Consider the following 17185-nt stretch of genomic DNA (forward strand, 5'->3'; position numbering starts at 1 on the left):
GTATCTTTATATATTTTATTCATAAATATCCTAATAATCACTATTACCAGTGGGCAACACCACAGCTAATAATAATTGCAAATATACAAATGAATTATTTAATTTTCATGTACCGACCGATGTTAAAGTACAATTTTCCTGCATTTAAAAAAAAATACAGAAGTTTTGGCAACACTTAATACCTGACAAACAGCTCAAACGGATTAAATAAATGACAGGATGTGAATCCTACTGTCTGGTAGTCTGAATACAAAAAATGCAGTCAGACTCTAAAATGTAATTTAAAAACTTAGTTTACCTTGTTATCTTATACATTCAGAGGGCTCTGGATAAATAATCCATCAACCATCATAAAGTTTCAACATGCAGGAAGGAGTGTTGGCATTTTAGTGTACATAGAAGTTCAAAATATGGATTATTGCTGGACATTAATGAGCATTTATACAAATACCATTAACCAAATATTGGTTTCCAAGTATAGTTCTAAAATAAGAGCAATGTATTCAGGATAAAAGTCCAGAACTGCTTGTAATAACAGGGACTGGTCTGGGTATCTTGTCTTCTCTCTAGTGCAGAATAGTTGTTTTACAAGGTGTGCAAGTCTGCTTCAGTGCACATTGACATCACTTCTTCCACTGATTATCAAGAAGTGAAGTGTAGTTTGAAGAGCAAAGTCTGTGGGGTAGTGACATCTGCAACCGCAAGTTCCTGACCATCCACCAGTCCCAGCTCTGTAATAAGAAAGAGGCTATAAGTGAAGCATTTCAAAATCACTTCCACGCAACTATAGAAATCAACTGACTCAACATAAATATCAGCAATACTCAAATCAGTGGGAAGAAACAGTTCAGTCTACCATGGCATTCTACTGCAAACATAACAGTCCACATTCTTCAACAAAAGAACTTCAAAGGGAGACTCCAACAGAAAACTGCTAAATCAGAATTCATCGTGAGGTTTAACAGTATTAAGCTATCAGTACTTCTAAATAACAGCTATAACTGTATCCAAGGAGTCTGTTAATTACAGCTGACAGCAATGACTACACTGCTTTTCAGTACACTTTTAAGTTCTGCACAGAAATGTCACAAACCAGGACTCTACCTGAAGATATTGTTCACACACTGAAATCTGACTTTGCTCAAAACATTAGACTTTTATAAATATTATGAAATTTGAGGCTAAGGGATCTAATCAACATGCAGAATTTGACTGTATTTAGTCCTAAAGCAACATGGCACATGGCATATTTCCACAGAGCATCATTGTGCAACTTCATAACACAGGAATCAAATCCTCTAAAACCAATTTATGTAATTTCACATGGAAACAACTTGGGAAATGGATAGAGTTCCGTTACAACTAATATCTTAACACTGCCCGTGGCGCCGCGGGCGCCACGGACTAAATAAAACGGTAAGGCGTTCTGAGGCGGGATGTGTCCATGATGAGGAAGGGTCCGGATTTGACCCTTCCTTCGGACAGACAATCGGAGGGACCAATCGGCAGGCGCAAAGCGCCTGCCGTTTGGTCCCTCCGATTTCCAGCCCCGAGCAACTGCTTGCCGCCTGCCTAACGCGCCGAGAGGCGCAAAGCGCCTCTCGCCGCGTCAAGCTGCCGGCCTGGGAGCTTCCAGCAGCTGTGCGCAGCGCGGCTGCTGGGGCCTCCCTGCCCTCATCGCCGCTGAAACAAAAAAAAACTGCTGAGGAGGCACCGATCACAGAAGAAAAAAAAAACAGCCCAAAACCGCCGACGAGCCGCGGCAGGAGCCGCCCAGGAGCACCCATCCTCCGACGCGTGCACACAGAGCGGCTGCCGGGGCCTTCCTGCCTTCATCGCCGCTGGAACAACAAAACCCGCCAAGGAGCCGCCCAAAGAAAAAAAAACCCGCAAGCGCTGCCGAGCCGCCGAGGAGCACCCGTCAGGAGCCACGGAACCCCCGCCAGCCTCCTCTTACAGGTCACCTTCCGCCCCTCGCCTGCCCCCATCTGCTAGCGCCCATTGTCTCCTTTATACAATGGGCTTTTTTACTAGTATTTGTATATTGTCCTGGTGTTATAAACAGTACAAGCTTGTGAAGAACTGATTTAGCTGTATGGCTTCCAACTGAATTCCGGATCAAGCTTAAGGTTTTGGTTCTTACTTTCAAGGCCATACGTGGTCTGGGCCCAGTGTACCTAAGAGACCGTCTCTCCGCTTATACCCCAAAAAGAGCATTACACTCTGCCAATGCCAACTGGCTAGTGATCCCTGGCCCCAAAGAAGTACGTCAGTCTTCAACGAGGGCCGGAACCTTTTCTGTCCTGGCCCCTGCCTGGTGGAATGAGCTCCCTGAAGAAATCAGGGCCATGTCTGAACTCCAAAAATTCCGCAGGGCCTGCAAAAGGGAGCTCTTCCAGCAGGCATTTGCCTGAGACCATTAACAGGTCCCCACTCAGACATCCCTCCATGGCCTGAACCAGTCTGTCCTCTCGGGGGCCTTGGCTGGATTCCGTTCTTGTTGTATTGTTTATGATCACTGAAACTGTGTTATTGGGTTGTTGTTGTTGTATTTGTTTATGTTATGTACTAATTCGTTCTATGTTGTATGTAAACTGCCCTGAGCCGTATGGAAGGGTGGTATAGAAATAATAATAATAAACAAACAAACAAACAAATGTCTTAATGTCCCCTTTATAATATTTAACATCACCTTTTAAAGTTTTTGAAAGATTTGGCCTTGTTCGTTCTTCAATTGAAGTTACTGACTGGAAAAAAAAACACATATGCTCAAACATAGATAATATACAAGATATAATACAAACAGTGAAAAGATGGTATGTACAAGTCACCTGTAAGTAGAGAGTCTTATTCCTTCCATATACTGTGGCTGTTATTGCTGGAGATTTCATTTGTCTGCTCAGAAAATCAGAAATTAGTAAACAATATCTTTAATCACCTGTGAATAGGTATATCTTCAGGATCTAGGTTAAATATTTACAGATCAGATGAATTCCATACTTACAATGACGCATTGTTTATCAAATAATCCAAGACTTCCTGCAGTTTAGCTGATGGAGGAAATTCTATGTTCTGGGGAAGCTGGCTACAAGCTAGACAATTCTCCTACAAACCAGGAAATAAAATAATCAATATGGGGTAAAATGAGTCAGTTAAAATTATTTACTCACAAATTAGTCATTCCAATTCTCAATATTTTACTCATATACAACCTCTCCTGGCACTTGCTTGAGACATCTTATCTTACAACTAATAAAGCCACTCTAACCCAAGCATTAAAAACAAAGCACAGTTGAGTTGTGTGAACTCAATGGCCAAAGTCCACAAGGAAGTAGGTAGAAGCGTTTTGTTCCAACAGCAGTTCTAAAGAAAACTGGAGAGTATCCACACACAAATGTACCCTTGTATTCCCAGCATATGAGAGGGAGGTTAGTTTGAGTTACATTGCCAACAATCCCAGATCAATAATTCACCAGATCACTACAGAGATCTGCCACTAGTGTTCTTTCCACATAAGCTATATTACATGGTTTCCTGCAATAACCAGGCAAACAAGTAAAGTACTAAAATGAATATGGTTACTTCCTTATCTTCAGTTCTTGCAGCATATGGTTCCTGGGAGCTCTGTTTAGTCAGACGACCAATAATGAATGTTATCATCCTCCAAACTATGAACATTTTCTGCAACACTAACCTTCCTTTCGGCTTCAAATGTGTATGTATAGAGTCCATCGACATCGTTGAACACCAGGTAGTTGTTCAAAGGTATGTATGCGCTGTAATAGAAAGTCTGTTAGCATTTATAAAGCAACACACATACTAAAAAAAAAACGATTAGTAAAAAATTACCTTGTGGCTATTTTAAAAACTTCTGTGGCACATATAGCTAAGGACAGAGACAAACAAAATTATGTGAAGATTCAAAAGTAGAAATTGAAGATCAGTCATTATACTTGAAAAATGTAAATAGCCAACACGTGTATAAATATTTCTGAAAGTTATGGAGTGTGGTAAAAAGTAATTATCTGAGAGAGAATTGAATTCATCTGAAACATTGTAAGGGAATTCATAACATGTAAGAATTATTCAGATTTTGTGAAACTACAGTGAGAACAGGCTTTCAACCCTCAACTTACTCAATTTGGTTGTTTACATATTATATCAATCAAATGCATCAACATAAAGACCTATCAGATTCCAATGAACAGAAATGTAATCATTTGAAATGCTACAATTAAAAGCCTCACACCATCTTCCCTGCTGTATATATATGCGTGCAGTTATTGCATAACTAAACTGCACAAGTTTTCATTTGCTAATCCCTAGTACATAGAGTTCTTTTTAGACTAGGGGTTGGATCCAGCCAGCTTTTCAACCGGTGAAAGAGGCATGAATTGATCTGCTCTCTGACCACCCAAAAATACTATGCTGCTGAAGACAATACCTGCAATGACAAGAGTAATGTGGAAATAGGTCCGTGGTTAGAAGAATTGGGCAGGACTGAGTGGAAAATCTGGCATAATCTAACTCTAGGAGTGTCCTCTAATGCTAACTATGGTTACATAAAAATAAACCCCACTGATTTCAGCACAGCCTATTTCTAGGAAGTCTGCTCAGAAGTGCTACCAATTTTCTTTACAAATTTAAGTCTGTCTTGAGCACGGTCAGCACACAAATGTAAAAAACAGCACGCAAATGTAAAAAACAGCACAAGGAGAACATTTTTTTAGATTGCATTTGCGAGCACTATTATTACATATATAACTAAGGCACACATACACTGAAGTATTTATTTTTGGGACTACAATACCTGCAATGACAGCATTTGTTGAAGCTACTGCTGGAATGATGCGCTTTACAACTCCTACATTGGAAATAAAGACAACTCTTAAGTAATTTCAACACTAATGTTCAATAGTAAAGAATTCTGTGCACTGAAATTTAATACAGATATGAACTAAATAAGTACAAGTCAAATACCTGCTTAATATAAATACAAGTCAAATACCTGCCAAACACATACTTGATAGCAACACACACAGGGAAATAAAGCTAGACATTTATGACCACGATTCAATTTTATCAAACATAATTTTTTTACCTTGTGTGAGCCTGTAGGTGAGGCCTTTAATATTAAATTGTGCTGCCCTCTCTAAAGACCTCTCATAAATCCACTGTATATGCTCAGGATCATCTCCATCTAATGGAACACCTGCAAAATATAAAATTTGTATTTGTTTTGGTTTGAAAATAGCTCTTCAGAACTGCAGTACAGCTTGGTACAAAAAATAGATTTGTTTAGAATGTTATTTAAAAAGCAATCAGCATATGAATTTTACAGGGGCATAATTAAACTAGTGAATTCTGCAAAAGAAAAAATAAGTATTGATTAAAGAATTTAAAAAGCAACACAGCTGCATGTAGGAGGGGCTCTGTCATGACGTTGGCCCATTATGCACGGGGGGGATAGCGCGCATTCGGGGTGGAATGGCGGCGACTAAAATCACCGATAATGCACGGAGCCGGCTGCAACCGGCCGCAGATTTGGTGCATGCTGCCAAAAAAGCTGCGTTAGCGAAACGCGGAAGAAAGCGCAACTTCCGGGTGACCGGGGCGCAACCAGAAGTGGCACCGGGGTCGCCGCATGCATAATCGGTTACTCTGGGTTTTGCCGCTGTTGCGTCCCGTCCCGTGCATAAGCCGTTTGCTTCTCTTCTTCCCCCTCTGCGTTTTCCATGTGACCCGAAATCGCCGTTTCAGAGGCCGTGCATAATGGGCCATTATTACACGACATTATGTAGAGCAAAAGGAATAAAACAAGCCAGGATTTTTATTTTATTAGACTTCCAATTTAGAATAGGCCTACAGATAACGTATTGCTTACCTCCAAAAGGTTGTTCCTTGGGCCACTGCAATATCCTGACATACTCAATACAATGTTCTGGTAGCCGAGGCATAGAAGCAATTGTACACATAGGAAAATTTACCTGGTGAGAACAGATTACAGAGTGATTCAACATGAAGTTTTCAAGGAAGGGCCCAATTATGAGGCATCACACCTTTTAAACTACCTGAGGTGGATAAAGTTCAAGTGTGCATTCAATGCAAGCTGTCATGCCGGGAATAATGACGCGTGCATTTCCTTTAAAGCCTTCAGTTCCTCCATCAATCAAAGGTATGATGGAAGCTGGATCCAACACTCCATCTTCATAATTTAAAAGTGACATCTATGGTGAGAAGAAAAATGGTTTGGAAAATATACCGCATGGAATTTATTGTAGTAAGACCTTTCCTCCCCAAATTTCTAAACTGCATGTTCTTTATTGTGTAATTCTACATGACAAATCGAATGTGACACATCTGAAAAAAGAAGGCAACACTGACTGCACTGAAAGACAGCTTTATTTTAGGTTTGCAAGCTGTGGCAGCACCCCTCATGAAAACAATTTTCGCAATTAACACAAAACAGTTTCTGTGGTCAGGTATCAGCAGACTAAACATACACAAAAACCTCTTTCCAGCAGCTTCAGACCATTTCAAATGAGTGAACGTGAATCTTATTTGTGCTAAAAGGTGCCATTTTCATTACAAAGTGAATGGATCAGAGCAGGTAGCAAATACACTCCTAGTCTCCAATTATTTCTTTCTCAATACAGAGTGCACCCCCCCCCCAAAAAAACACATACTTTGGCTATTCCTGAATAGTCTTTATCTAAGTGGGGTTCCTTCATGACATTAGTCATTAGTAGAATTGTTACCCTCACATTTTACAACACTAACAACTTCTGAAGGATTAAAAGTGTTTACCAGCATGCCATTTATCCATCTTCTTGCAACTATGGAATCCAGACCACACACAATTATATGAAATTCTGGAAGAGAACAGAATAATATGTAATTCTCAGCATTGCCCCATCTATGGACACTTAAATCTAGGGAGTGGGGCCGTTTACAGAGGGATGTTTCTTGCTTTTATACAAGAAATATAATGTTCAAACTGAAGCTAACAACATCTCATCACGACTAAAACACTTTTATTGGCATAACTAGCATTATATCTTGTCTTTAAAGAACACTCCACTCAACTGATGTAAAGCAAAAAAAAAATAATCACTTTTGCCACGGACACTTACGTCGATAAAACGTTTCATCCAAGTCCTGAATCTTTTTATAATGTCTGTAAATATATGCAGTAAAGGTAATAACAGAAATAAATAAGCCTAACTTTAACTGCTTGAAAGAGCTCAAAATCCTAAATTCAGCAAGTCATCACACACTCAGCACAAAACCAGCTAACTCCCCCAAAATCTCCAACTCAGAACAGGCAACTCTAGAGTAATTTAGATGAGGATGAGCTAGAATTCGACAATGACAATGTAACCAGAAATGGCATCTGTTTAAGGTGACCACAGGGACAAAATGTGAAAATGTGCATCATAGGACTACTTTCAGGAGTATGCACATGCCACCAGTCTCCACGTTAAGATGGGAGAGCTGTAGTGCTTGCTGTTAAAAAAGAATGTGGCTATAGTGGCTTACAGGCTATATAGCAACATTTCTCAAATGGATCGTGTGAGTCTTCTGTAAAGATCAAGGACATGCCACTCTCATGAAAATGCAGCCTGCTCAGTTCTCTGGAATGTATCCTGGGACACAACCGATTTCCGCCACTTTATTGTGGCAGACTTACACTGCGCAAAAATCTTCTAGTTCCCAAATCATTTCAGAGCATGACCCAAAAAACATTTTGGTCCAATTCTGGGAACCATAGTTCAACCTTCTGAACTCTAATCGGTTGTAGCATCAAGGCGGCCTAATACGATCATAGTTACATACGGTTATTAAAAGGTAACTTTTACTCTATTTTCCAATGCAAAGGATTTCCACATAGCGGCAGAGACATCACTTTGCACCCAGAGACTTTAGTGACCAGTGCTATCTTGAAATAAATACTAAAAATTTAGCTTTTCTACATCTATGCAACTCTGAATTTTGTTCAGGCCTCTTGATCTTCAGCTAAACAGTGCAGTTTCTGGTTGACACACAGAATGTCCCAGATTCAATACACAGCATTTCCTGCTGAAAGGACCAGGTACAGGGTGGTGTGAAAGGCCTTTGCCTGAGACCCTGGAGAGCTGCTGCCAGGTTGAGTAGACAATTCCGACACTGAAGGACAAACAGTCTGATTCAGTATTAGACAGCTTCATGTATTCATGTGTATTCACAATTATTAACCAACAAGAAGTTGCTTATTACCTCTGATGCAAACCCTCTTCCAATCAAGAGGAGAGATTAATTAGAATTTGCCACCAAAAAAAATGGTTATATAAATCCATTCTTGATCTGTTTAAGGTTTTGTTATTTTTTCTGTTACAGAAGTCAGGCTGCATCACTGCTTTTTGACTGATATTTCAAATAAAGGTGTTATAAGGGATTGCTGCTAAAAATGGGTTAGTTCTGCAAACATTTGGTTTTTAATCTTCCAAAGGAGCCTCACACTCTAATTTATTCTACTTTAGCACATGCAAGTACAGTGAGACACAAAAAGTTAATGCAACTACAATTGAGAGAGTGGAGAGGGAACAAATCAAGGTATTGCTATTTTGTGAAAGGATACGGTACAACAGCACAACTGGGAATGCGATTATTTAGAAATTCAGCAGCAACTTCTGCTTTAGGCCGCCCAACATCTTTAGGTCTGCAAAAAAAGAAAAAAGAAAGAAAAACTTATTAGAAAGTCAGTCTCTTGCATGACATACACAAACCATCCATGTTATAAGCTCTTTTGCAACAACTGCTCATTCTAATGTAAATAATTGTGCTGTTGAAAATCAGTGCTTCGAGTAGGAATTACAGAAACACTTTCTTAATTTTCTCTTCAGTTAGCTGTACATGCCTCATACACAGTGAGGTTTCTAGGGCCCCTACTTTCAAAAGCAACCTCAGATACAAGCAGTGAAGTGCAGGAGCATTTCAGAAACGGCTTCTAATGCACAACAAGTAACTGCACCCAGTATCAAACCTTGAACATTACTGGGGCACAGAGAGAAATGTTGGTGTGTCATCCCAAAAGCAGCAGCACTGTGGATCACAGCCTCTATTAGAAAAATGCTATAAAATGAGGGTTTACTGTACCTTGCCTCGCAACGGTCTGAGATGCCCTGCATTTCGACAGGTGGAGACTAGGGCTGTTTCACATGCGATAACTAACCTGTTTGTCTGTGACAGCCATGAATTGTTCTAATGGAAAAGTACTTTGCTCAGCTTTGTTATGCAGAATACAACTGTAGGTTCCTTGCTTTGGGAAGCCTTGAATCAAACTCCAATTTACCATGAAGTGCAAATGCAGGCACCTCAGGAAACTGGAGCTTGGTTCAGAATCCTCATTTTGAACGGGTACTTATTATTGGCAGCTTGACTCAAGAAAGCATAACAGGAGCATTCTGTCTTGCCCATCAGAGACAGATATTTGCCATGACTTCTGAATAGGACCTAATGCCAACACATAGTACACCACAGACATTTCCCAGCCATTTGTCTTGCAGTGCTTTCCCACCCAGCGAAAAGCTTCCTCTAATAAGGCAGGAGGAAGGGGTGGGGTAAGCAGCAACAGGAGCAAGCACCAAGGTGTACAGGCAGATTTTGAGAAAGCACTTGTAATTAGTGAAGTCAAAGTAAGTTATTAACTTAGTATTCAGATGTCATTCATAAATGTTTTAAAGAGGATGCAACCCACAGAGTTCTGTTTGCAGTCTTTGTGAAATTAATGGATCTGGCCTGAAGCTGACTGCAGCCATCCATAGCCTGTCCCCAAATGTAAACGTTAAAGTGTACCACTTACCGAAACAAGAATTGTCTATTCAAATTAGATACGTCAATAGTATCCATATCAATGACATGGATCTGTCTAAAACCAGTCAATGCCTGAAAAAAACAGACAGCAATGTTAGAAATCAAAGCAGAATATTTGTATAAAGAGATCTGTTCTGGTGCTTTTGAAAAATTCCAGTGTCTACAGGAGTTTGTAAAGGAATTATTAAAAGCCTTTGTAGTTACAGTTTAACAGATAAAATTTTGCTACCTGATATGATAGTTGCAAAAGAAAAAACAATACAGCAGCAGATCACTGCAGGTTTTTATCATCCTATTACTGCTCCCCCCCACTTACTTAAGGGACATGCTTTCCAGAAAAAACAATTTGACAACCAGATAAAGCACCAGAGGCCTTCGTCACATTTGGAACAGAGTGGGGGAAACATACTCAGTTTTGTACAAAAATTCTCTGGATATACTTTGTGTGTTTTTCAGGACTTTGTATTAAGAGTTTTTAGCATCATAATAGTTTACTATACTGGATAACATGCATAACCCCAACTTGATTTATAAATTGTGTTTAGATGACACAACTTGATCGTTAGTAAATCTGATAGTTCAGCATATCTCTGCAGCCCACATCACACAGACACAAACCTGGATCCCTATTCAGGGTTTGGACAACATGCAGAAGTGAACTTCTGACCACCCTTCCCGGCACTGTAGTTTGCTGTGACACCTGATATCCTGCCTATCCCCCCCCATGGTCAAGTGCAAGGAGGAATTCCAGAAACAGGATTGGCAAAAATGCTCCTAAGCTCCTTCTTCCACCATCAGAAAACATAGGATCAAAGCTATATCATTTAACAGGAAAGGCATTTAAATGTGTTGCCGATTTCAGAATTCAACATGGAAACTGGCTTCTGCCATCTGAATTTTCTCCTGGAATCAGGGTTCAAATTAACTAACCTGGTTTACAGAATTGTGCTGATGCATTCTTTGGTTTTTCCTTTTTCAGACTTTATTCAGAGAACTGTACTTGTGCCAGTTTATGTTTGTGCTCTTTTTGTGTGTATGCCCCCCACCCCATATAGGTCACCAATGCACATGAACCAGCCACAGTGTGAAAACTCTGACGTGAAACAGTGACTATAACAAGTATCATTTTCCTGAAATGTTTAATGTCCATAAGTACATGTGCAGATCAATTGCCATAAGGCAATTGCCGCCACTCGACTGCCAGCAATTTCAAGCTATTGTATATGCACTATTTGAAAAATCTGATAAATTCTTCTACTTGTACTGAAAGGCAGTCCCCAATACAAATGTAAAATGACACAATACACATACTCTTTTCCTTGACAAGAGTTTAGCAACACAGACCAGAGGTAGAATGACTTCATGAGCCAAGTATGTGCCTTAGGACTCAAAGAAAGGAAAGAGCCAACAATCAAGTTGCAGCTTTCCATTGGCCCTCAGAAAAGTTGGTTAACAAGTTGAGGAAGATAGAGCTAGGCCGCTAACATGAGAGCAATATGGGCTGGCCAAAACAACAACCAAGGTAAAAAGGTGTAATGTAAGAAACCATACAGAAATAACCTGTGGTCTTCAGATGTCCATTGACTACAATTCCCGTGAGCCCCTGACAGCATTTGCCAGCAAACACTGTCAGGGGCTCATGGGAATTGTAGTCCATGGACACCTGGAGGACCACAGGTTGACTACCCCTGCCTTAAGGCTTCTTCACATACAGCCAGGGATTTACAGTGGATGTTCGCTAGCTAAAATCTATCAATATTGGTATACTTATTATTACTTTCACATTGGGCAGGAAACAAACATTCAGTTTACTAATCTCAACACTCCATGCTCTATGCATTTTGAAACCAACACTTAAGAACTCCCCATCTTACACAATTTATAAGTTTGCCCTTGATATCCTCAGATGTGGACTTGGGAGCACACAAGAATGAACTATAAATCTAGTATCTTGCTCAGTGAGACAAGCCAAATCAAGGGTTTTTCTCATTATAACCTTCAGTTTATTAGTATTAATTGATTTTGTCAGGGTTCCCTCAGCTTCAAAATAATAGTGTCTGCTGCTGTATGACGTGCAAATCTCTGCAAGCATATAAAAACTACAATGGCGGCAAACATCAGCATTAATTTGTAAAAGTCAATAATGTAGCACATGTATAGGGATTATATCTGGTTATATTTTCAATGATTACAGAAACAAACAGGTCTTAGATTTTGTGTTAAGTATATTTTATTCTATACAATTTTGTATGTGTTTTCGTTCACACATGAGATCTGAAATATCTCAGTCATGTCACTCTCATGGCTCAGTATCCAGTGCACAAACACATGCAAAATGAACATTTTTCTTAGTAAACTATCAAGAAATAAAAATGAAATTGTTACCAGATTTTTCAGAAGTTCACATCCTAATCCTCCTGCTCCAATAACTAGAACTTTACACGTGTTTAACAGAAAGTCAAGAGGCTGCAAAGAACCAAGATAAACAATTTGTTGTGGGGCAAAGAAAAAATAATAGACTTCTGCGTAGATTCAAATAACTTGTTACATAGGGCTATAATATTAAAGTACTGTTAACGTTATGCCAGTACCACATTAGATTTGATTAGGAGAGAAAATCTGTCAATGACAATAAGTAATCTGAATTTTGCTTACACACAAGATTTATAGCTCTTTTAATTAAAGAAAAATAGATCAAACTATGATCTCTACAGGCAGGCAGTTGTGCAATCTATGTTTTTAATGAGATACATTTCTGTTCATTTTGTTTCTTCCCTGCAATTTTAAAAGATTTAATCCCTGAAATCTAGTATGTTATGCAACCATAATCTGACTAGATAAAAAGCTAATGCTGTATAAAGCTAACCTACAGCATCTATATCTAGACATTGTAAGCCCTGCTGGCTCTTGAAAGTAAGATTTAGGGATAACCCCAGATTCATTTTAAGAAATATTAAAACAGCCAGATGTTGGGACAAACCCAGCAGAAGGGCATAGAAGGAGCTGGCAACCAAGGGAGAGGAGCAAGAAGTGAGTACAGGATTCCAGGGGTGTGTGCTTCCTACCCCTCAACTTCAGGTGGTGTTATATCTGCATCGGGACTCCGCTGTAATTACATATATTTGATTCATCATGTGTATTTCAAAACAGCAACTCATCACTATTTTAACAATCTGTTTATGTTAAATAATTTTCTTTCTCTTGCCAGAGACTCATAGGTTCCCCCCCTCTTAAACATGAAACAGGAGCTTTTCCAAAGTAAAACCTAAACAGGACTCTGGGTTCAATCGTTGCACCCAGCTAGTGAGCCCTGGCCCCAAGAAAGTCTACTTGATCTCAACCAGGGCCAAAGCCTTCTCTGTCCTGGACCCCACATGGTGGAATGAGCTCCCAGAGGAGATCAGGGCCCTAACGGAGCTAAAGGAGTTCCACAGGACCTGAAAAAGTGTGCTCCTCCCCAAGGAATTTGGTTGAGGTCGACCAACGCTAAACAGCACCTACTGGGCCCCCAAACCTCCCTCCCTTGAACCTGTATGATGGATCTGACCAACCATGGGTCTGTTGGATTGTCTACTCTGTTGGAATGTTCTCTTCTCCATTCATTGTTATTATTACAGCTGACTTTTATTCATTATAAACACCGAGTTTCATGTACTGTTCTTGTTTACGTTTCATGTGAACTGCCCAGAGCCTTAGGAGAGGGTGGTATATAAATGTAATAAACGAACAAATAAATAAAACCTTGACAGACTTTTAGCGAATATACAGCAATTCACACACAGTATTTCATGGTGCAGGGCTAGTTAAAGCTACACAGAAAACCTGAGTCCCAGCTGGCTGAGTGAAAAGCAGTGTTTTAACTAAATGAAGTGTTTTAAGTAAATAAACTCAAGAAACTGTATCCCTGTAGTCTTGATAATCTAATGAAGGGCAAACAAACAAAGGATTCACAACAGTTTACAAGACAATACCACAAACATTTGTATTTAAAATAACTATTTCTCACTTGAGTGCCTGGCTCGAAATCAGGGTGTGTGAATGGTCCAGATCGCTCGAGGAACTTCTTTACATGGTTCCAGCGACCTTCCCAGTCTCCATTGTCCCCACACCCACCATCAACAGCCATTCTGCACAGAACATAGAAATTCAGCTGCAAAAACCAGTAGGTGAAAAAGAGTACACATGCACACAAAGCAGTTTCTCTGCACGCTTAAACCTTATTGTTAAAAACCAGTTGTCACACACATCAAGATTTATTCGGCTCATAAGCAATTAAATAGGTGAAATATCTGGGATCATATTAAGGCACTGAGAAGTTAATGCAGCTATCTATGTACCACAACAAAAGACAAATGTTCTCTCCATTAAAATTAACTTAGTGGTAAGTTTTGAAAAAAAAATGACCTGGAATGGAAAATATAAACACAACCTGATGTTTCAACTTGGCTGACTTCAGACAGCTTCATAAATACTTTTAAAACAAATAAGTCAATATTTTTTCATGTGTACTTATTTCTAAAACCATTCAGTAGCTGTTGAAGGGGAAAAAGCAAAATGGGTATTTCACTAACTTGTTATTCTGATGTATTGGCTGTACATACAAGACTGCATATAGGAGCCAATGTACTACTTCTGCTACACCCGCAGCAGCTATACAGCATGTTGGTAGTAGTACAAATGTACTTTCCTTGACAGTTCATTCAGGGAAGTCTCCTGCTTGTTTCAGGAACATCTTTCCATTGGATACAGCACAAAATTTATATTTATGCATTTTAAAAAAGGAATTTGCGTATCCAACCATTTGCTCATTGAATGCTGATGGCTTATCATTAACCATGCATTCAAATGTATAGCAAATGTGAGTTATGTTTGAAAGAAACACTGATAATTCATTCAAGGTTTGGTTCAGTTTGGTGTAATGGTTAGGAGTGAGGACTTCTAATCTGGTGAGCCGGGTTCAATTCTGCACTCCTCCACATGCAGGCACTGATAAAACTGTTCTGACCGAGCAGTGATATCAGGGCTCTCTCAGCCTCACCCACCTAAACAGGGTGTCTGTTATGGGGAGACAAAAGGGAAGGCAAATGTAAGCCACTTTGAGACTCCTTCTGGAAGAGAAAAGCGGCATATAGGAACCAACTCTTCTTCTTCTATCTTATGCACTGGTTTTGAGGTTTTCAGAATACAGTTATTGATCCTCAGAACAAAGCAATTTTAAACAATTATAGATTTAGGTTACATATAAAAATAGGGTTATAATAATTTATTTCATTTCAATACTTCTCATAAAGGAATCAGCACTGGCATTTGTAGGAACTACTGGGGTGGTTTTAATGACATTTTATAATATTGTTTGTACCAGGATTATAACAAGTGCTCCTAAGAAGCATTTTGTTCTCCAGTGAGATTTACCACTTGAGTCTATGCAAGTTTAATTGGAACCATCACATATAATGGCCCATACTTCCCAAGTAAACATGTACAGGAATTTATGTTTTAATCATTGCCTCTATATCACTAACTACTCTTTTTTTACACAGTCCCAAGCTCTGCCCATTTCATTCATGTATAATCTGTACAATCTTTTAATAAGGGATCACCCATTAATATGCATTTATTCATTATAGGCCATAATGAATAGTCCCATACTCAAACTTGAGTTGCTTGCTATCCTTAACTCTTAAATTTCTAATCCTATAAAAATAACCAATACTTTATCAGCAATTAACTTAAATGCACTGAATCCAAGATCCATGCAGAAGGGTAGACATATTTTGTGAAAGCACTTTAAAGTTATTTAGGGAATGTCTGTTGCCCTTGACAAGAAGCAGAATCAAAAACAAATGAAAGGGGGACAAGGTTTTAGGGGGACAACCTTAACAGGGAAGACAGAAGGACATGGATAGGAGGTTCACTTGGTTTATTGGAAGCTAGATTTTGAGATATAGTTATTGACACCTTATTTTGCTACAACCACCAATGCAAAAGGCAAAAAAAGAGGAACTGATAGCACATTATATATAATCCCTGTCTCCAAACATACATTTTATTCTTTATTCCCTTTCTTCCACCCAGCAAACATTCAGTAACTTGAATGGGAAATCGGTAGCCTCCACACCATTTTTAACAAGGACACCATTTCAAATTGCAATAGAGGCAGGAGTGAGATTACAACGTAATTGATTTCAACAGCATTTTAATAATAATAGCAATGATGCATCAGTGCACATAAACTAATATGCAGTAAAATGTCTGTGCATCTGGCATGTACTCCTGGCACTCAGGCCTATTTATAAGACTCAAGCCTACTGCTTTCTGCTGGTCTAAGGCACTCAACTTTAAAGATCATCCCTGCACAACACACACACACAAACACCCCTGTAAATATGACCTGGCATGACAGAAAAACAGGGGCAAAAGTTCTATCCCTAGCTTTCTACCTGCAGGATGATGATTATTATGGGACAAGCAATAATGGAAATAGGGTATGATCTAAACCAGAGGTGGCCAAACTGCGGCTGATGTGGCCAGAGGCTCATGGGAATTGTAGCCCATGGACCTCTGGAGAACCACAAGCACATGATCCAGCAAGGGCACCAACATTATTCACAAACAGGGCTAGCCAGTGCGTGGATGGAAAACCTTGAGTTCCACGACCCAAGAAAGGTGCCTTGTCTACATAAACACCCACAGGTCACCCTGGCCAAAGCGAGCAGCCCTCTGACATTGGAAGTGGCATGGAAAGAGCCTGGTGTGGGGCCACTGCACTCAGGGCAACCCCCCCCCCTTGGCCAGTCGCTTTCCCTCCCCCCCCCCATGTCTGCTTTGCAGGGTTGCCACGGGAGGAGGAGCGGGGATGGAAATGGGCGACCCAAGAGGAGGAGGAGGTGGAAGGGGCTGGGAGGGTGGGGGGCAGTGCTGGGGGAGAGAAAATGTGTGTGGGGTGGGGGGCTGCCCCGCCCTGCCCTCCTCGCCCTTCTTCCCTCCTTACCCTGCCCCCTTCCCCTTCCCCGCCCCGCCCCGCCCCGCGCACTGACCCCGTCTCTCTCTGCCTCTCTCCCGCTAGCCGCCGCTCCTCTAGCCTCCTTCTTTTCTTCTCCCTAAAGAGAGAGAGAATAAAAGAAGGGTCAGTCGGGGGGGAGGGCGAGGAGGGACCCCACCCCACGAGCCCCCTCCAGGCAGCCGCGGCGGGGACAGGGCGCCAGGCGGGCGGGCAGGCAGGCAGGGGACCCGCGCCTACTTACGGCTCCTCGCCATCCGCCATCGCCGCTTCGCCCGCCGGCCTACCCACAACGCACCGCGGCTCCCCGCAGAGACGGCTCCCGGGAGAACG

General features: G+C 40.6%; 1 protein-coding gene across 2 annotated transcripts; it reads right to left on the reverse strand.

Annotated features, from left to right (window-relative positions):
- On the reverse strand, positions 1–17185 carry UBA3 (ubiquitin like modifier activating enzyme 3). 2 transcript variants are annotated; one of them, XM_077325131.1, is made up of 18 exons: positions 17097–17185; positions 16890–16952; positions 13859–13979; positions 12238–12318; positions 9842–9924; positions 8618–8698; positions 7134–7177; positions 6808–6872; positions 6072–6227; positions 5885–5987; positions 5102–5212; positions 4811–4864; positions 3850–3886; positions 3695–3776; positions 3005–3105; positions 2832–2895; positions 2693–2747; positions 1–731 (listed from the first exon to the last, which is right to left on the reverse strand). In XM_077325131.1, exons 1-18 carry the CDS (start codon positions 17114–17116, stop codon positions 643–645), a joined length of 1410 nt encoding a protein of 469 aa, XP_077181246.1. In that variant the 5' UTR covers positions 17117–17185; the 3' UTR covers positions 1–642. The 2 variants fall into 2 exon arrangements, with proteins under 2 accessions (XP_077181246.1, XP_077181247.1); XM_077325132.1 differs by lacking the exon at positions 16890–16952 and having other exon boundaries at positions 17097–17178.

Source organism: Paroedura picta, chromosome 3 (assembly GCF_049243985.1).
Source record: "Paroedura picta isolate Pp20150507F chromosome 3, Ppicta_v3.0, whole genome shotgun sequence".
Taxonomy (NCBI): Eukaryota; Metazoa; Chordata; class Lepidosauria; order Squamata; family Gekkonidae; genus Paroedura; species Paroedura picta.

What these genes read in the sequence shown, in the direction of transcription:
- UBA3 (XM_077325131.1), bottom strand. Translation starts at nt 17,116, where the DNA reads ATGGCGGATGGCGAGGAGCC. An exon ending in AACAAATGCTGTCATTGCAG is followed by an intron (nt 3,887 to 4,810) that starts GTATTGTAGTCC and finishes CTCTGTCCTTAG; the next exon opens with CTATATGTGCCACAGAAGTT. An exon ending in GTTTTTAAAATAGCCACAAG is followed by an intron (nt 3,777 to 3,849) that starts GTAATTTTTTAC and finishes TTTCTATTACAG; the next exon opens with CGCATACATACCTTTGAACA.